The following is a 21,570-nucleotide window of genomic DNA, read 5'->3' as shown; positions in this document are numbered from 1 at the left end:
GTTTAGAATTGGCGGCGGATAAGCGCTATCGTGTGGTACTGCCCTGCTGCTCACGTCTGCCTTTGCTAGTGTCGAGTGTTCCCCATATGTACAACACAAACATTAAATTGCGAGTCCCCGCCCAATGAAGCGCTCACTGCCGACTACTAACCGCTCGTATCACGGCCGAGGCCTCGGTTGGTGTATGAACGATTGCTCCTCACACATGTTCCGATTGTCATCAAAGTACATAGGTTATAACAAAGGAAATGATGTTCTGTTTTGATATCACGGTCACATCCAAATCTCGGCTGAACTGCTCTTACACCGGCAAAAAATGGTGCAAGTTTTGTGTCCAACTAAACATTGCTAGTCCAAACGGGCACAAGATCTCTCGCAAGCGCTGCCGCAACCAATGCTGGACAGTTGGTTACAAGAACTGGGGAACAGTGTCGGCTATTAAAATTTCAATTATAAACATTGCCGAGATATCACTGTCGTGTGTGAACAGACTTCGTCTTGACTCCGGAACAACCAGTGATACAGCTGTAACAAGTACTTGTGACAGTTCTCGTGAGTACAATTGCTTATGTTGTTCACATTAGGCTAACAGTAGTGCAAATTTTCTCGCAACTTTACTTTTCAGTGTAAACACAACTTAATGTAGTTGCCAATCTACGAATCAGCCACGCTCATCAGTTTTCGTCGTCAGAGTGGCATTGGTTGGACAACGGCTGGAAATACAGTCAGTTCTTCGGTCAACTATTTACCTCTTTTTATTATTTACTTCTACGCACATGTGACGATCGTTCGGATGATTCGACCTGTTCAAACCAAGTAGTCAAACGTGCAAGAGGATATTTATGTCTTGTTGTTTTGTAGTTTTTGACTGTAATCTACCTGACTAACTGCCTCAGTCTGCAATATCTATTTGTGGACAAAAACGATCGGCAGTACTCAAATTACCGATTGGTGAAACATGTTTTTGTATTTCTTTGTGTATACAACTATTTAGAAATATATAGCAACAGAATAACGTAATTTATAAATAATATTATAAATGAAGTTGGGTTTTTCTGTGTCTATATTTTTCAAACCTAATATGTCTGCTGGTTCTATGCGTGGAGCTCCTCGATAGTAAACAGATGATCGCTAATTCATATTTTATCCATATGTCGTACTTTGGGTAGTTGTAAGTAAATATATTCTCTATAAATATAAATCCATACATTTTTACTTAAATGTAATATATTCCTGAAGCTCATTTTATAACCCACCATTTCTATCACTTAAATAGGAAAAATGACTTGGAATTTTAAATATATTTCATTTCCCTGCATATCTGCAAATTCTTTTGGAGTAACGTGGTATTCTTAGCCTTCCCTTTCCCCCACAAAAGATAAATTAATTAAGTAGAAATCAGATGAAAGTATTTGGTTTATTTGTTGATTGTACTGAACCGACCTTGTGTACCGGTGAAATCATTGTCTCGTACTGAAAGTTCGTCCACCGCTAGACCTCTGACCCGCAACATTGGCTGCTGTCTGCCCCACGTTAGCGCTGTGTTGGTTTTTGTTTGTTATCTTTGTGTTTCCGAATTGGATACATGTATTTTCTACATCACAGAAAGGAAAGTTATTAGGTATACACAATGTTATGTCGACACATCAAAAGATGCAGAGATAAAAACTAAGGAGCTTAAAATAGGTGATAAGGAAATATTGTCACCAAATTTCTTGCATATCGATAGTGACGAAATGCTAGAGCACCGCAGCTTTGTGGCATTTCTTGCACATACTGCTAGTGACAATAAAATGTCATCATTGCACTAGGCGTAAGAGTTAAATAGAGTACTACAGTTGTCTATTTGGTTTATAAATAGACTAGATAATCGGGAATTTTCGACCGGAAAATAACCGGGAATTTTAAAAGAGGTTTTGAGTGGCCACCCTGTCTCACAAGAATTTGAATACAAACAAAATGCACAAATTGGAGAATATATCATTCAAAATAACAAAGTTTTTTGTTGTAACTTAACAAACTAAAAATCATGCTTTTAAATTGGGGAAGCCCACAAACAAATAACCCTTTTCAGATCAGCCATCATTGTATCTTCAGTAATGTAGGCGTATTGGGTGACAGGATTTTTTTGGACATTTTCCATTATTAACCATTGTGATGAGTATGGGATGTTATGTTATACTCGTCCGTATATAAGTTTTTATATCAAGCATTTTTGTAATATAAGCTATGTAATTTATAAAACTACATCATATGATCACCCTGTTTATCAGCAGAAATTGATGTGAATAAAAATAACAAATTAGCTTATTACTTTTCTTATATCTGCATTTTCAAAGGCTGTGGTTTGTATATCTCTGAAATGCAGCAAAAGTAATTCCTTTTGGCATATCTTTTAAGTAGAGCCCATGGTGCTATACAGTAATACCCTCCCTGACATGGCCAGGTGCCCAGAAAAATTTTAGTTCCCAAGTATATCTAGCCTACAGTTTCAGAGAGATTTGTTTGTAAATTTGTGATTTCAAAGTATGTGAGCAAACTGCTTATCCATAACAGTACATAACCTTTCCTTCCTCAGAAGTTCTCTTTCCAAAATACCTGTATTTCAGTACTTACGGCTGAATGGATGAACATCAATAGGTAGTAAAAGTTTGGTTCTTGGATCTCTAGCAGTGAACACCTTTCCTCTGTCTAGAGCACTAAGTGAACTACTATCTGCTGGACACTTACTTCCCAGATAGGTGTTCTGGGTGGCCAATCAATGTTAGAAATATAAATACAATTTTGAGATTTTTAAAACTTATTCCGAGCAATTATGATGATTTTGTTAATAATTTTGTGATAAAATACTTCAAAAATATTGGTATAGAATTGTGTGGAAAAAAAAGTGGCAGAATCAAGAACCACTAAGTATCAGGGTATCAGGTATAGAGTATGGAAATCGACCCATATCTAGTTAGAATAATATGGCCAACCTCCTTACCTGAAATATGCGAGGTATCCAAGTATCTGAATTATTTTATTCTCTACATCATGGGCTGGCCAATAATATTTTAACATCAATTGCAGATAATTTTGGGAATCCAAGTTAAAATGTGTATTTGGTTTGTTTCAGGTACATCCACTTATTAAAGGTGGACCTTGGTCAAAGGAGTCAATAGATTTTTTCAAATCAAAAGTTGAAGAGACCAATATGCATGTATACTCAATAACTGTTGTGCCATCATATGACAACAAAATTATAAGGTAATCCTCAGTTGTAGTTAAACATTTATTTTCTTCTTAAATTTAGGTTTTGACTAGATCATTAGTGGTAGCGAAATGTTAATAATTTATTCAAAAAGTGATACAATTGGTAAATATTTACTTAGAGATGGATCAGTTCCATCAATTGAACTAAATGTACAAAAATCAGCTCTTAAATCCAGAAAAATTACACAAAATCAGACAAGTTTAGGCTGTTGAAGTTCATCCAGGCTTCAAAAAAGGAGGGAAGACCTGTAGGTGTCCCATCTTCATACAGGCCACTGTCCATCTATTGGTAGAATGGCTTAAGTCAAAGTTGGAGGCAAGTGGGGGACTATTCCCAAATCAATATAGCTCTATTAAAGGGCTCTCCACGGTTGAAACTATCGCAAGGGTAGGCTAATGGAGGAGGTAGAGGCTCAAGTGAATCGTCCGTATACGACAACAGATAATACCGATGGTAATATGCCTGGATGTGTGTCATGACTATAAATTGTAGTTGCACTGAAAAAAGGCCATGCTTGCAAGGGATATTAATCACATTTGTGCACTACTGTTTATTAGTTGAATTTCTTCTCAAATTTGACAACATTACAGTTTGTAATCATTAGTTGTGGACCTAAGTAAAAACGTAATATTTTTTTCTGTTAAAACTAAAAGTTTTAAGAGACCTAGCAAACAGACCAGATATTTCCAAAAATATTGCACGTTTTGTGAACTGATTTAATAGCATTATAAGAGTTGAGAAATTAATGAAATTGACATTCAAGTTCTTACAACCTCCTGAAAACTTTTGCAGAATGGTCATTGGTTGATGTTCCTGATTGATTGTTTCTTTTAGTTTTTTTGGAATTTATTGAAGTAGCAGAGGGTGATTGGTGCTTCATTTCTTAAGATAAAACTATCTTTTTCAAACAGTGTTATTATATTGTGTTGTGGCTTAGATGCATATTTAAGTTTCTACTGGTCATGATATCATTAAGATAAAAATCTGTTAATGCTTTTCAGCTGCAAGGACCATCTTCCACTAATCAATGCAAGGTACTTACTGCTTAGTAAGGTGCTGATATTGTACTGTTTGTAATTATCCTTTTTTCTTATGAATATCTGAGGCTAGTTTGCTGCTTACCATTTGCTGGACTAGTTCTGGGCCATCACACCATAGCCTCGTACATTATGGCAGGTTTGTCCTAATTCACATAACCTTGAAAGAATCAACTGAAATGCTAATCCTGTACATCATCTTTTCCCACTGGCTTTCCACTTCCGTTTATCAAGTCTGTAAATGTATCCACTTCCACTTACTAAAGTCACCAGTCATCAGCAAATCCCTAAAAAAATACATAATTTTTTCTGATAATTTATGAGATTCTTTCATCACCAATTTCCAAAGCTTTAATATTTTCTTTTTTGATACCATTCCTAATGTCCACCATACCCAGTTCACTATATTCTGTCTTATAGGTAGAGGGCAGGTAGCCTCAAAAGAAGAAACTGTACCTCATACCTCAGGTTAAGGAACGCATTATCCAGGTTTTAATATCATTGATATTTTGTGGTTGTGGGTCATCAGTAACTTCAAGTGACTCTAGGACTTTTGAAAGTGAATATTCTTTCTGAGAATTAAGAAACATCAATAATAGAGTGAGAGGGGACTCTTAGGAAACAGGAGATTTGTTACATGATATACATGTATCTTCTCCAACTTGTTTGAAACTGTCCTATAGCCATAAATAATTTGATGATAATTGTTACTACTGTTTCAATATTCATCATGTATCAGAATCAAGAATATAATGCTCATCAATGATAAGAATTGGAATAAAATACACAGTCTAATTTAAAACTTATAGAAGCAGAAAGATTTGCAATAAAATTAGTATGACTATCACTAGTTACTATATATATATATAAATGCGAATGTTTGTATGTTCCGTTATAACTCTGGAACCAATGCACGAAACATTGTGAAATTTTGTACAGTGATTCTACACGTTCCTGGAAGTAACATAGGCATACTTTTAGAGAGGTATTTGGTCCAATTTAAATAGTTTATTTCATTAATTTTTTAATTATAAATTGTTGTTGATGTTGGTGTGTTTTATATTGGATCCGACAGACTGCGCTACGACACGTAATACAAAACGAACTGATACTTAACAGCTGATAATACTTTCAGCTGAAGTTCATCAAAGAGGCAGAAACATTTGTTTACATTTAAAATTTAAAACATTTTTATTGTAAAGTGCTTGATCAGTAGTGTTTTTAAATTCAGATTGCATCAATGATCAATAAACTATTTAATTCAAAGAAAATACTATTAAACGCCATTATGAAAACAACCTCATTATACAAATTCGTGAATGTTTGCACATAAGGTAATCGAATTTGGTTACATCGAAGGTAAATGAAAAGAGCCGAAAGAAGACACTTTATGATCGAAACTTGGTTTCTTTGATACATTTTCTTGAAGGCACACTCCTAAAATAATACTGGAAATATCTTAGACAGAAAATTAATTTTAACAGACCGAATGTGATTCTTTATAACCTAATTAGTTTACCGAGATTCATCCGTATACAGTAACCGTTCTGAATAACTTATCAACACCTAGCAAAAACCACGAAAGATAGAGGCAGGAATATGATACATACCTTCATAATGCGCCCAAGAGGCTCACGAAGGAACGACTGTCAATTATCTCAGCAATGTTTAGAATGTGATAGAAAAAGAATAAGTGAATATAGTGTACTGTTTTCAACGGGAAATTGTGTGCGAAGCCGCGGGAAACTGCTAGTTACTATTAAAGTAAAATAATTTAAGTTAATTTCAGAATTTAAAATTAATTTGCAGTTTTTAATATTAACCCTTTGAGTGCCACAGTGTCGTTAATTTTGACGGTACAAAAAGTGCATGAAGTGCCAGCGTCGCCAATTTTGACGTTTCGTATTTCGATAATATTTTATATAGTACAAGATTATTTTGGCCAAATAATCAGACAGCTGTATTCAATAGGTTCCAAACTATCAATAAATACGAGTTTTATGTTGTTTCTCTACTATTTTATCTGTGAAACTTATGTTGTTTGGGTACTTGTCAAGAAGCCACTATTTTTGGATGAGTTTTCCTTATCGGGGAAAAAATAAATTACAATATTAAAAACAACCGACTTTATTTAACCTATTTTGGAAATTACAAGTTATTACAACAATCAATTAAATAAAAAACTATAAGAACAACGTTTCATTATTCGAAAATGTCAAGTCATTCGTGTGTCTATTTGGAGATGATTTGGAGATAGGGAGTATGACTCATCGAGTATTTTTCTATTCATTATGGAAGAAGGAACGTATAATGAAGTTTATTTTGATCTCTCATAAGGAAAACTCGTCCAAAAATAGTGGGCTGTGATAAGTACCTGTACGATGATTCTGTCTTCCAGTCATGCGATGTAGCGGACAAGTACTGTGTTGCGTAACGGCCTTTCTTGTTGTTTATGTGCCGATAACCAAGCATTTGAGTAAATACAAAATAAAATAGTAACTTATACAGTATTTTACTGTATTTCTTTACAAAAGTAATGTATGATTTGAGTTGTGTTCAAGCGAAAAACGTGAATTTTCAGTGTAAATATTATTAGGGTTGTTATTTAGTAAATGTAAACTTTTATGTAAATATGTTAGCAAGTATTTGTTTCTAAATTTACTAATCATATTTATTTGTGTTGTATTAATGTTTTATTAGATTTATTGGGAAAACTACATCATTACTAAGTAATTTCTATACTCTGACAAATGAATTACAGTTTATAAAATGTCGGTACCGGGCAGCATTTTGTTAATACATATAATGCCATGTTTTTTAAATTCTAGAATAAGATATGACACATGGGTTTTATTTAGAATCATATGGCCTTTATCATGGTATAAAGAAAAAAATCTTAAAAATACTGTATACACACAAATTAGGTTGAAACTTAACTCTTTATGCAAAAGTAAAAAACTTTTTTTTTAAATACTGAAATTTTTATATTTTTATAAATAAAATTTTATTTGTAACGATATGTATCACATTCTGCATTTAATAAAAAAAAAAAAAAAAAAAACAACAACAAAATGATGGAAATCTGTTTGGTAGTTATTTTACAACAGCTTTTTTCCCAAAAGCTTACAAATATGCGAAAAACAGCGTGGCACTTTATGCATATGCCTTCGGAAAATACCCGTGGCACTCAAAGGGTTAAAATCAAATTAAAATTTTTTGAAATTGGTCCATCCTTGTATGTATTATAATTATAATTGTTAACTAACTCCAAATTGACTATTTAAATAACCACTTCTCTTAGCATTGGATTTACTGTTAAATGTCAATGGTACAAAACTCTGTATGAACAATTTTAAATGAATTATGCTCCGTTATTTGTACTATTACAATATTTCAACTTATTTATGTCCATTGATTACATAAGTATAAGAATACAAGTCTAGTATTAATTTAGATTGAAAATAATAAACATTATGACAACTCATTTCCAGCAACTCGTTGTCAGTGATGCTGTTCGAAGGCAAGGCTACAGAAGATTCGTCTTCCATAAATGATCAGATGGTAGATCAAGGGCTGGCCTGGAGTAGGAGGCTACTAACACAATCGGTCTTGTCAGTAGGCAGTGATACATTTCAATCCCAGGATGAACTGCCAGTGCTCAATGAAATCACAAACATGAATGCAAAGAAGGAATCTTTGGAAACGTTTTCTTTGGATTTTGATCTCAAAGTCAATTTACCCGAAACAACTATAGCCAAGATAGATGAAAACTGGGACGATTGGGATCCGCGGAAAGAGGACTACTATAGTGCTCGCAACAATCCTGCTTTGGACACGGATGATGCGTGTGTGGCTGTGTCTGGCTACAGTGCTAGGGACGAAATGAGGATCTGCAAGTTCTACGCACGCAGGGGATTCTGCTGGAAGAAAAACTGTCCAAAAGAACATTTTAAACTTAATAAAGGTATGTTAATATAATTTATCAATATGTTTTGTAGTTTTATTGTTGATGTTATATTTATATATACACATTAACATTGTTCCTGCTCATCGTATTTTTTAGCTTTGACTTTATCATTGAAATTGTATTGTTTACAATGGTGGAATTAGTTACTGCTTTGTAATATCAATCAATATTATTATACACAGTTTTTTTCTGGGGGTGCTTCAGTTATTTTCGGAATTTCATCTTGATTGTTTGTGTTCTTACAATATAATATAGAAAAGACAATTCTTCTCAATACTTAATTTTATAAATTACAATTTTTCATATGAATCTTTAAACTTTTAGTGGAAATATTTGTATATGTTATAGCAGTATGCCAAATTAAATTTGTTGGAATATATGTCCTTTTTTATCTTCAAATACAGTGTAACTTCACTTATCCGGAGCTCATTTATTGGGATCTCCGGGTTATCCGAATTGGTTTCAGAGTGGAGAGAGTCAATTTGTTTTTTAAGAATATACAACTTTTGTAGTTTTCAGATTAATTTTTTTATATATGTTTGGCATTCAGAATAATGCATAACATCCAACATCTCGATCTGATGATATCAAACAGGGTTGTCATGCACCGGTACAGACACGATCACAATTGACCAAGCCATCACTTTGGTACGCGACTGCAGGATTGTGTGACGGGCTACCACAAGACACTGTACCACATAGTAATGTTACATTGCTTTGAGCATTTGTTCAAGGGACTTTAAGTGTGTTGGTGCCCACTAGGCAAGATCAGGCATATTCTTCTGCTAATAAAGGGAACTTGTGGTTCCTCTAGTACTGAGCAAGATTTCTATGGCATTGCCTCAGTAGGGTAAAACTAACCCGTCTGACAAAGGTATAAACTCAGCCGGTTCAAGCCGCAATTTGCAACCAACCATGCATTGTAATGCTATTAACAAAGTTGTAGTAATAAAGTGTTTGGGAGATTTATAATTGTAAATTTGTAAGATGCCAATGATTGGCTTCAGACCATTACTAGCATTGTACTGATGACCTATGTAGAAAATGTGTGAGCAGCTTATTTACAACGATAACAAAGGGATTTGAAAATGATTCTGATAATGAAGAACCTGAAGTGTCAAACCTGACTCATTCTGATGCCACGGTTTAGCTAGACTGGTTGATGACTTAATTTGAGCAATAGTTCAACACTTGGTCAACAGAAATGATGACCATAAAACATCTGCGAAAATATCGCACTTCTCCATAGCAGTGTACAAAGTTAATAAAAAGAGACTGAATTCGTTTTCCAAAATAGTAAACATTTCTTTATGTTTTTTAGACTATATGTGGCCTTTGTGGAAAGAAACAATAAATTGGCTCTCATTTACTGTTATATTTGACACAATTAAATCCTTACTATCTGTAATCTATTGTTTTTTTCTGTGTTCCCAGTTTCCCTGTATCCTTACTTCCAGTACCAATTAATAAACAAGGTAGTACTGTACCTATTTTTATTGTAATAGCATGCCAAATAAAATGAAAATTAAATTTGTTGGATTACTTATGGTATCCTCTGATTTTCAATACCCCCTTGTCTTACAATATTTAGTTATTCGTCTAAAATGGATGTGTGTGTATACATTATTTTAACCTTTAAATAATATTTTTGGATTATTTATCACATATTTAAGCTAGAGTGAATTAAAATCAAATTTGTAGCTGTAGAATATCTCACTCCTTTTAAAATACTATTTGTTCCAAAATTTTGAATTTTATTATTTCCTGTACCTTTTTGGGGTTTTTGGATTTAAGGATATATTTTGAGATTATTTATTACTTGATTGTGTTAATCCGAGTGTGATGATCACTTTGTGATATATGTGCTACCATTTCATCTTCAAATACCTTGTGTTCCACAATTTTGGATTTTTTTTGTAAACAATTGTTAGTATTATATTGCTGTGTTTAGATAAATGATTTGTGGCAATTAATGTTACATCTTCTATTTTTAACCACATGCTATAGACATAGGTGTTTTTGGATATTAAAAGATTTGGATTATTGCACGATTAATATACATCACTGAATTAATTTGTAACAAAGTTTTCTACCCAAATCTTCAAAAATTTTAAATTCCACAAGTTTCTACCTAAGTTAGGTAAATAATTTTTAGGAAGTTCTTTGACTATTTATAAAAATCGTTACTCTTGGTAAAATAATTAATTCAAGTATATAACTAATTATATTTAAGTATCACACAATTTTTTAATTGTGTTCAATTATAAGGCGATCTAAAGGTTTTTTAAGTTGATTTGTTTGCGTAACAACATTTCTTGCTTTCTGTTCGCCAACAGTACTGTCCTATAGATTTAAATTTCTGTGTATGTCAGTGAGCAATTTTATTTTTGTGGGTAAATGCTTTTTCATTATTCTTTACACAGTAAATGGTTGGCAAACATAATTCTGACTGGTAACAAAGCAGAAATTAACTGTCTAAAATTTACTACAGTTTCTGAAATGTGTGAAGATTTTTAAATGTAAAAAATGTTTCAATTTTAATTTATAATTATTGTAACTCCGCAATAAATGAATGCAGATGGAGTAACCACCGACAAAGAGGAAGTGTACTCTCGAGCTTTCACTGAAATGTCATTGCCGGCAGTAGGCGAGGAGATTAGCATAAGGGTGACAGCAGTCGAGTCTCTCAACTACTTCTACGTTCAACTCAGAGAAGATGAAGGTCAGTTAGAACGTTCCTTTCTTATCTGTTTGCATTAGTCTTCTTCATTTTCCACACCTTAAAGGGGTCAACTGGGGCATTTTCAGATGATCTTGTATCCATATCATAGTCTCCGTTTCTTTAGGTATTCTTCCATCTTATATCATATATATCCATCTTGCTTTTGTTCTACTTGTCTTTCTTTCCCTTCAATTTCCAGATATACTTTTTTTAACTCAACATGTTTTTTTCTGCAAGTTTCACACTATCTTAACCTGGTTCAATCCGGAAAGTTCATAAAAGAATATTGAAATAGTAAATTACTTCATTGATAAATTCAGCATTTATTGCCCCTAAAAACTTATAAATCAGGTGAATACAGGTTCACCATTTAATGCTTGAAAGCTTTAGTTATTGAGTTTTAAATTTATTCCCCTTTGTCCAAGTTTATTTCTCCATGAATGTACATGCGTAGTCAACATAAAAAAATTACAATTTTATTGTTATTCATGTGTTAATTTTCTAAACGTCCTACTGATCTGACATTAATGTCTATATGTCTATTTTTATTTTGTCCCTTTCCCCAACATGGGGAAGGAGGGGAGTGATATAGCAGATAAATATTTTGAAATGGTGTTCTATATCTTGTGACCTATAACATTAAAATAATAAACACAACAATAACATATACTATTATCAGTAAACTTGTAACTTGTTTTATGACAGAGCTTTTTTTATTTATTAATTATTTTGTCTCATATTATTCAAACACAGTACTGATTTACAGTAATAAATTTGCATCATATCAAGTTTAATTATAAATTAACAATTGAATTCAAAGCTGATTGTAAATGTTAAGGTTATCCCAAATAACTGCTAATAATTAAACACTGTATGTTTTTACTTTGGATTTAAACCGTTTCACTGCCCAGGCAATTTGCTCACAGCATGTTCAAAAACTGGCAAGTTCTTCACCAGAGGCATGTCTTAAAAATGCCAGCAGTTTTGGACATTTTGCTGAGTTTTAGATAAAATTCATGTAATTGTTATTAATGATCATCTATAGCTATAATTTGTTTTTCTATAGTATTAGAAACAGTACTTAATGCTTCTACCTGTAAAAATACATAGCTGTAAAAATGATTATGAAAGTACAGTAAAAGCCCGCTAATCCGGCATCCAATGGTTCGGCACTTTCATTCATCCGGCACCGTCTTAAAAAAAATCGTGTAAATGAGATTTTAACCGCACTGTGAAACGTACAGTTCGCAAGAGCGCTCGGAAAGGTTCATGCTCATACGAGCTGTGTGTGAGGGGGTTCAGGGCCACTTGCCGAGTGTCCGCTGTTACGTGTTTGTCTAGCGTCTGCCTCAGTCTCAGTCACTGTCAGTTCGTACTCGAGTGCGGTCGTGAGTGTTGTGCTCGTTCATATTGTGTTTTAACTTTCTCAAAGTTGTGCCCTATGTTTTCCAAGCCCGGCTCATCCACCAGCAAAGTTGGAAATAAACGTAAGCATGTCACACTTACCATTCAACAAAAGCTAGAAATTATAAGACGTGTAGAAAAAGGTGAGAGTAGAATGAAACTAATGGAAGAATTCAACATTGGTTCATCAACAATGTATGACATCAAGAAGAATAAAGAAAAGTTACTTAAATTTAAGTCTCAAACTACTAATGTCAAAGACATGCCGTCTCGACAAACTTTAAAAAAACCTAAACTTGACGACCTTGACGAAATTTTATTCAAATGGTTTAGCGCTAAGCGGTCTGAAGGGAAGCCTGTGACTGGGCCCATGATCATGGAAAAAGCTAAACAGTTCCGTGAGGAATTAAAAATAGATGAGAAAGAATGTGTCTTTTCTGATGGTTGGCTGCACCGATTTAAAAATCGACACGGAATATGGAAGCTTGATGTAGCCGGGCAGCTCCGATCAGCCGACCAAAATGCGGCTGAAGAATATAAAGCTGAATTTGAAAATCTAGTTGAAGACTACGATTTGTCAGCATGCCGGATTTACAACGCTGATGAAACTGGCCTACTTTGGCGTTGTTTGCCTAATTCGACTTTGACAGCAGGGGATGAGAAATGTGCCAAAGGCTTTAAAAAAAAAAAACAAAGACCGTTTGACAATTTTGCTCTGTGGCAATGCCTCAGGGGACCACATGTTGACGCCTTTCGTCATCGGAAAAGCAAAAAAGCCAAGACCTCTGAAAGGCATTACCCACCTACCCGTAATATAGGATGCTCAATCCAATGCATGGATGAACTCCGATTTATTTAGAAATTGGTTTTTCCACCACTTCGTCCCATCTGTAAAAGACAATCTGAAAAACCGTGGCTTACCTGAAGACAGCAAGGTTGTGCTCATCCTAGACAATTGGAGAGCTTACCCCGCTGTGTCTGAGTTGATATTGGGAAATATTTTTACTGCATACCTCCCGGCAAATGTCACGTCCTTCATTCAGCCAATGGATCAAGGAGTGATTCAGAACTTTAAATGTTTTTACAGAGCGTCCTTTCTTCAAGGCCTGATAAACTCACAGTGTATGGTGGTTGATTTTCAGAAAAAATTCAACATAAAAGATGCAATTTTCGGAATTGCCTTGGCATGGAAAAAGGTCAAGCCCACCACTCTACAGAAATCTTGGGGAAAACTATGGCCAGCTGCCTACCAAGAAGAGGACATTGCTGTTTCAGTCGACAATGAAGCAATACTGGACTTGGTGGCTCACAGTTCCCAAGACGAAATAAGGAAAGTGCCACAAGAAGAAATCTTGGAGTGGATACACATTGATTGCGACGAGCCAGTTGAAGAAGAAATTACGGATGAACTGCTCATCAAAAGTGTACTTGGACCTCAGTCAGAGTCTCATCCTGTGGAGTCCGAATCAGATGATGATCCAACACCCGTGCCTACGTGGAGTGAAGCAAGTGCCACTATCGACACGTTTATACGATTTGCCGAACGGAGCAGCTCCTACAATGCTTCAGAGCTTGTAAATTTATATGTTCTGAGAAAGACTTTTTAAAGAAGAAACGTGATACAAAAAACAAACAGATATTAGGTCTTTTTTCAAATAAAATACTGTACACAAAAATTATGTTTACCATAATATTTATTACATAATGTACGCACTAGTTAGCCTACATCTGAGTTAACCTAAGTTTAGAAATGTTTTTCTAGGCATTAAATGTTCATTTTGTGTTCAAACTAATGTTTGTTTAATTTTATTTATCTCCTTAGTAATTCTTTAATTGTTTACACGTAAAGAGTGATTTTTTTTAAAGCCACACTGTGAAACTTAGACAACGATTTTTAGCCCGCTATCATCGCTAAAGTAGAAAAAGTAAAATCAAGCTACTGTACATTATCTCTTTGGGACTGAAAACCCAGCCACTATTTTTAAAGAGTGATTGTATTTTGGCTGGGTTTTCAGCTTTTCTGAGTTAATATCACTTGATTTCACTCCTTTTACTTTAGTGTGATACGATTTTAGCGGCTAAAAACCGAATTTTCCGGCATTTTCATATGACGCTTGGTAATCCGGAATTTTCAATAATCCAGAACACTTAGATTCCCGAAAGTGCCGAATTAGCGGGCTTTTACTGTATTATTAAAAGTTTAGTTTAATATCATTCAATGTTGCAATACAATATTGCATAGCTATACTGACTCCATTTCAGGTTTTTGTTTGTGTAACTTTTCCAAATTACTTGAAAATGTGGCAGGATAATTTTAATATAACTTTAATATTATTTTATTTTGGAATAAATTGTTATAATATATTAAGTTAATACCATTTTGTAGCAATAAGCATAGACGCTGATAAGGATGAGGATGAGGAAACCTTGACATCACTGCATGAGTACATGAACCTGCCAGAGAACATTGAGAGGATGCGATACCTTGAAGTGCCCCCCACCCTGGGCCAACTAGTTATAGCCAAATATGAAGAGAAGTGGTTCCGGGCCAGGGTAATCAGTGCGGACGACAATCCTGAGGTGAACCTATGTTCTCATTTATCTCCTTTCACAGTATAGTTTCTTTCTTTAAGTAGACTTTTGTAAAGGGAATAACAATTTGGTTCCAATGCTAATGAACCAGGCACCAGACTAAACTGACAAAATTCAATTATTATGTTCTGGCTCAAAGTATCAGTAAGTAATTCATATGCCTACTTGAAATCAAATGGAAATAATAAAAAAATTTATTTATTACCATAGAAGCCCTTATAATAATAATAGGGATTCAGTATGTTCAAATGTATTAATGAAAATCATGAATGTTTGATTTTGTTATTATTATTATGTTTCTTCAGATTTCCTTGTGCTCGTATCACTGTTTTTGTCTCATGAAAACCAACTATACACAATTTAATCTTCATTTTTCCTTTTACTCTTTTAAAATTAAATGGCATCCATTTTTAGTTTCATTCATTTTTCATTATTTCATTTTTTCATATCATTGTTCTTTTTTCATTACCTGCGATGGCCTGTTACCTGTTCAGGCTCAGTAAAGTATGGTGGTACAGGACATAATCACCTCTTGCAGACCATAACACTGTAGTGTTACCCGGTCAGGCTCAGTAAATTATGGTGATACAAGTCATCATCATCTCTTGCAGAACATATCAGGTTCTTTGTGGCGTTATCCGTTCAGGCTAAATAAAGTATGGTGGTACAGGACATAATCACCTCTTGCAGACCATAATGTTGTAGTGTTACCCGGTCAGGCTCAATACATTATGGTGATACAGGTCATCATCACCTCTTGCAGAACATATTATCAGGTTTACTGTTGTTTTCCCTAGCCCAGCGTAGTATAGTAAAATGCTACTGCCGTTAGAGAGTCACATTATCCTTCATCAGTAACTTGTCATTTGCTAGCTGTAGTCACCAGATTGTATAATACAGAATTGTCATTACAGGTGATGTTTGTTGACTATGGCTCAACTGCAACTGTCGATGCACTGAATTTGAGGCATATAGAGCCACAGTATCTGCATCTACCATTCCAGGTAAGAGTCATTATCTTTGTTATGTTATGTAAGAATTGTGGTAAATGTAAACGTGAGTGGTTTAAAACAGGAAATAGCTGAGTAGATGTAAAAAGTTGTTAAATAAATGTTTGAACAAGAAAGCAGAAAATTTATTTCATTGGATGTGGTGGATGAAAATAGTTGTCTTATAAATTGCTTGGGGTACTCCAGAGTAAGGTAAAACGAGTTCAAGTTTTCTAAGTGCATCAAAGTTCTCATTATTGTCATCATAGCCATGTTAGGTAGTTCTTTTGTTAACACTTTGAGTCCCGGGTTCTTAGCAATATTTATATGTGCTGTCCCAGCCATTTCAAGGATTTTTTAGTTAAATTGTAAAAAAATTGTAAGTTATAGTTTCCTAGCAACCAATATATAAAATTAAAAAGCAGAAAAATATAAATGAAACAATTAAAAATGTTACTTACCTTTTTAGAGTCAATACAAATCTTGAGTCCATAAAAAGTGTGTAAAATACTGAAGAAAACAAAATTGGAACATAACGCATAAATTTATTTGCACATTTTTCTTCTTGACTTTTTTCTGCTAACCATAACATATTACACATCAAAATAAATCCAAGAAGTTGTAGTTCAAATATATGTATATATATCCAAGGTAAATATATAAAATTTTTTGAAATCAATGAAAATGTTGAGTCCATAAAAAGTGTGTAAAATACTGAAGAACAAAAATTGGAACATAAAGCATAAGTTTGTTTATACATTTTTCTTCATGATTATTTTCAGCTAACCATAACATATTACACATCACAACAAAGCCAAGAAGTTGTAGTTCAAATATATTTATTTATAATCAAGGTAAATAACACAGATAAAAAGTTGAATAGAGAAAATGTTGTCCTATTTACAAGTAGTTAGTTTTAGTGTGAAACAATTTAAAACATTCAGGAAGGCAGAGGGCAGTGTCACACTCTGGGCAAAACCACACAGTTTCTTTTCTTCCAGATTTGCCTGTGGTTTGCTTATTTTTCTCTGAACAAACTTTGCACACTCTTGTTGGATGGACCTTCTTATCAGTCGGAGGAATTTTTTCAGGAAAATGTCTGCCTGTAAGTCTGCTGGCTTTAGGTCTGTCCCCTTGCCCTTGATAAAGGGATCCTCCCTTTTCAGATAATGCTTTCCCAATAGAAATAATAAATTTTAGTAGGTGGCATCTTTTTCTGAGATGTGCAGGCCTCGAAGAACGGTACAGAATAAATGCGTTTGAAATGGAAACCATAAACAAATGAAAAAATAACTTTTTCCACCATTTCATCTGTTTCCTTTTAAATGGATAGTATGCAACAAGCTGATCATTTCTGTCAACACCTGTTTTATTTTTGTTATAATCTATTATAACATCAGGCTTTGTTTTTTGTACTGGACCCTGTTTACCCCTTACTATCACCTGAGAGGATGTGTTTTTATGTACAGAAGATAGAGTTAGAACATCTCTAGTGTCTTTCCACTTTGTGCACAAAATGTGTTTTCTTCTTTTGGAGATAATCTCATTTTTTGCCAGCTTCTTTTGTATAACAGTTTTTGGCAGCTCTTTCCTGTTACTCATACATGTACCAACGGCTTTTGTTGATTTGTCCCACAAAAAGTCGAATAACTTGGGGGATGTGTAAAACCTGTCCATGTATACTGTGTGTCCTTTGTCTAAATAATTTGAAAGTAGCCTGCGAAACAGCGAGGTTATGCTACTATCATCACTCTTACCAGTGTAAATCTCAAATGACAAGACATATCCAGTGGAAGAATCACATACGATGTACAGTTTTATACCGTATTTGTCCGGCTTATTCTTGTTGTACACTCTAAATCTAATTCTGCCCCTAAATCCACAGGTCCCTTCATCAACAGTGAGATTTTCATAGGGAGAGAAACATTCAGAAAACTTATGTACCAAGTGGTCAATGTAGGGTCTGAGTTTGTGACATGGATCATGTCCATGTGACATGGATCATGTCCATCTCTGTTATATGGAATATATGAGGCATTATCGTTCAAATGGAAATTTGACAATAATGCAAAAAACCTATTCCTAGGCATCAATGAACCAGCAAATCCAGTTTTTATCAAATTGTCCTTGGCCCAATAATCTCTCAATCTTGGCATATTTACAACACACATGTGAAGAATTATTGAGAAAAATAAATACACCTCATGTAATTTTACAGTTGTCCATGTTGCCCAAATACTGTTCTTTTTTATTCTATTGCTTCTTCTCAGTTTGTCAAAAATGCTTTTAGCATATTTATTGGTCTCAGATTTAAATATTTTTATCAAACTTTCAGGGAAAAAAATTGAAAAAAACATCAAATGGGGTGAAGTTTTCATCAATAGCATATTTGATGCCACTGTATTCATTGAACACAGGAAGTTCTGGTTGTTCATCATCCGATTTCCAACCAAGTTCTTCATCAGTAGGTTTTGATCTCCTTCTATTTGGTTGAGACCTAGGCCTATTTGTTACAATATCATTTACCACCTGAATATTATCATCACTAGGCCTATTTTCTATTTCCACCAAAACATTAGGCCTACTGTCAGATTTCACTAACTCATTAGGCCTAGGCCTAGTTTCACCCTTATTAGTAGAAATCCTCTTTCTTTTTTTAGATACCTTAGGCTTATTTGTACTTTTTTGAAGGCCACTAGTAGAAGGGATAGATGGATCAAAGCATAAATTATCAGAACTATCAGAATCAGAATCATAACTTAGATTGTCTGTTGTACAAGTTACCTCAAAATCGGGATCGGCATCTTCATCATCCACAAACTCCCATTCAGACCCAGAGTCGTCAATAAACTCACTTATCTTTTCAAAAACCACATTTCTATTATTATTTAGCACACCATTAGGTTCAGCATTGTCAAAATCTGAATTCTCATCGTCAGAATCTGTATTATACAATGTATCAACGATAAGCTTCGTTGTTTTGGGATCCAAAAATTCACCCATTTTACGCGTGTGAGTTGAATAACATAATAAAACAACACTGAGCAACACAAAATCCTAATTGTATAAATAACTATAAATAAAACAACTTTTATTTCACTGTAAAACACAAAACGAGTAGACGTACAAAGAGTACAGACGCCACGGCACGGCACTAGCAGACAAATACGTAGTTCTTGACTAATGTAATATAAATAACATAGTAAAAAATATAACTGAGAACTCCAAGTACTAATTTTATAAACAACTGTAGCTAAAATAACTTATAATTCACTGTAAAACACAGAGCTAGTGTAAACAGTCCAGACGTCACGGCACCAGCTGACAACTGCGTAGTTGGTGACTCGGCGTCGTATCAGCTGTTTGTTACACAATTTCTGTTATAATATTTTTTTGCTTGTAACCGTTTATAAATAACCAAAGACTAATAAAATTAGTCTAATATGACTTGCTAAACAAAAAACAACCTCTAAAAACGTCAGTAATGCGAATTACCAGTCTCCACGAACTAAAAATAGACTGCCCGGCCTGAGCTCGGGCTTGGGTCATTGACGATATTGACACAGCCCGGCCTGAGCTCGGGCTTGGGATTCAAAGTGTTAAGTTGTGTCTTTCTTTGTACTGTGAATGTTTATAAAGCTATTAGTTGTGTATTTGCTTATACAACAATTAATTGTTTTTTTAGTCATGTACTGTAATGTATTGTATTCTATTTTTATGGGTAATATTAAAAAAAATGTATTGCCATTTTACAAGAAGTATTGACAAAGTCATGTATACATCAGAAAGACAGAGTAAAAGCAATGTTCTAATACAATATTTTATAATATAAAAACGTTAAACCCACTGCAATGTAAAAAAACGATTTTACAAAACAGAAGATTAAAAATAATAAATATAAAGTTTAATATATAGTATAAATATATAAACACTAGAAAATTTATATTTGGAATGTTGAAAAATTCTGAAAGATCATAAAATGGATTTTTGAGCATCCAGTCATAGAATTTGATTGTAACAAGTTTTGTTAGATAGTTTTGAATTACATTTTTTTAGAAGTTAGTTCATGACTGTCGTGTATTTTGCTAAGCCTACAATGCTCTATTGAAATATTATTTCTATTTCTACTATTACAACAGCTATGTATGTAACACTCCTAAAAATGAGGGATGGAATATTTTTCAGGATGTATGATTTCGAGTCAAAAAATATAAATTAATTAATAACAGTTTAGTAAAAAGTGGTTTGCAATGGTGTAGTGGCTGCGCTCCCGTTATTTACCCTGATAATCCATCACACATTTCAAGTCAGCCTCAAGGTGTTTTTACATTCAATAGATCTGTGTAATTGTTTGTGCTACCTACATTATGTCCAATCATACAATATCAAGCTTTGGAAAAACTCATTACTAAATAAATCCAGGAACACCCTCTTTTCAAAAATCATTAAACCATTTATAATAATTAAAAAACAATGTAACACAACAATTGACTACTCAGGCAGATCTATGCAACCAGACCCAAACACGTTTGCAGTGCATTAGTGAATGATGCCGAAAGGTGGTTGACGGCACATCTGTGGCACTCGGACTTTATCCCTGGTAATGACAACATTGAATGTGTTAAACATAGCTTAAAGTGTTAAGGATAAAATCCCTTCCTTAGAAATGAGTGGCTTGTAACAGCTTGTGCAAAACCTTGAATTTTGAACTGACAAGACACTTTGTACAGGCAATCGAGTGCTCACTGGCAAACATCATTCCACCGGAGAACCGTGAGTTGCTCAAGAAGGGCGCAGAACAGCTAAGAAATCTCATCCTGGGCAACATTTTCACTGCCAAGATCTACGATGCGTAAGTTAACCTCTTCATTCAATTACATTTTATACTATCTTTGTTTGTCTACTTCTTGTTGGTGTCTTTGGGATTACTTTAGATTTCAGAATTAATCATCTTCACATCATCAGATTCTTTAATGTAATTGAAATCAAGCATAAAACATATGTTTCTACAAAAGATTTCCATGCGAGAACCGTAGAAAGTATTTCTTTGTTTATATTTTAGACATCGCTTTACCTAAAATTATGTTTTAGACGTTGTTTTAACCCTAGAGCTGGCAGCTAAAAATCCTGCAGTAGCAGGCTATTTTTGCTCCATTGACATATACAATCATTTATTCAAAATTATCTCTGCACTTCAAATACTGTTTTTATAATGGTGAATAAGAATTAAATACATTTTGTGTTGATAAAACAACTCTCATCATTTCAGTGGTACCTAAATATTGTTGCTAAACTTGATTTTAAATGTTATAACAAATTAATCGTTTGGTGATGTCATGATATTAAATTTTTAACAACTGCCACTACAGCAGTGATCTGTGTCATTAAAAAATGAACGACTACCAACTTAAAGATTATAAAACAGGCTATAATTAAAATATATTCACATTTCTTTTAATACAAATATTTATTATAGTTTTACAAAGAATTTTGAATTTTTATATTTTGGTAAATAATTATCCCTGTTACCCCGGAACCTTGCTCGCGTGTTATCGTTCCTACATCAAGGATATCCCAGCAGGCTCATGTTCCATCTGAACGAATAC

General features: G+C 33.9%; 1 protein-coding gene across 2 annotated transcripts in view; it reads left to right on the top strand.

The window, feature by feature from the left end:
• The window catches only part of LOC124352915, a 92,425-nt gene that overhangs the window by 49,916 nt on the left and 20,939 nt on the right, over positions 1-21,570 (top strand). For both annotated transcript variants that reach the window (XM_046802642.1, XM_046802643.1), the window contains exons 10-15: positions 3,116-3,246; positions 7,782-8,254; positions 10,836-10,979; positions 14,770-14,963; positions 15,890-15,979; positions 20,695-20,816. In XM_046802642.1, coding sequence (XP_046658598.1) covers positions 3,116-3,246; positions 7,782-8,254; positions 10,836-10,979; positions 14,770-14,963; positions 15,890-15,979; positions 20,695-20,816 — 1,154 coding nt within the window. The remainder of the gene's footprint in view (positions 1-3,115; positions 3,247-7,781; positions 8,255-10,835; positions 10,980-14,769; positions 14,964-15,889; positions 15,980-20,694; positions 20,817-21,570) is intronic.

Source organism: Homalodisca vitripennis, chromosome 1 (genome assembly GCF_021130785.1).
Source record: "Homalodisca vitripennis isolate AUS2020 chromosome 1, UT_GWSS_2.1, whole genome shotgun sequence".
Lineage (NCBI taxonomy): Eukaryota > Metazoa > Arthropoda > Insecta > Hemiptera > Cicadellidae > Homalodisca > Homalodisca vitripennis.
The sequence above is the reverse complement of the archived record's forward strand: the minus strand, read 5'-3'. Positions and strand labels throughout refer to the sequence as shown.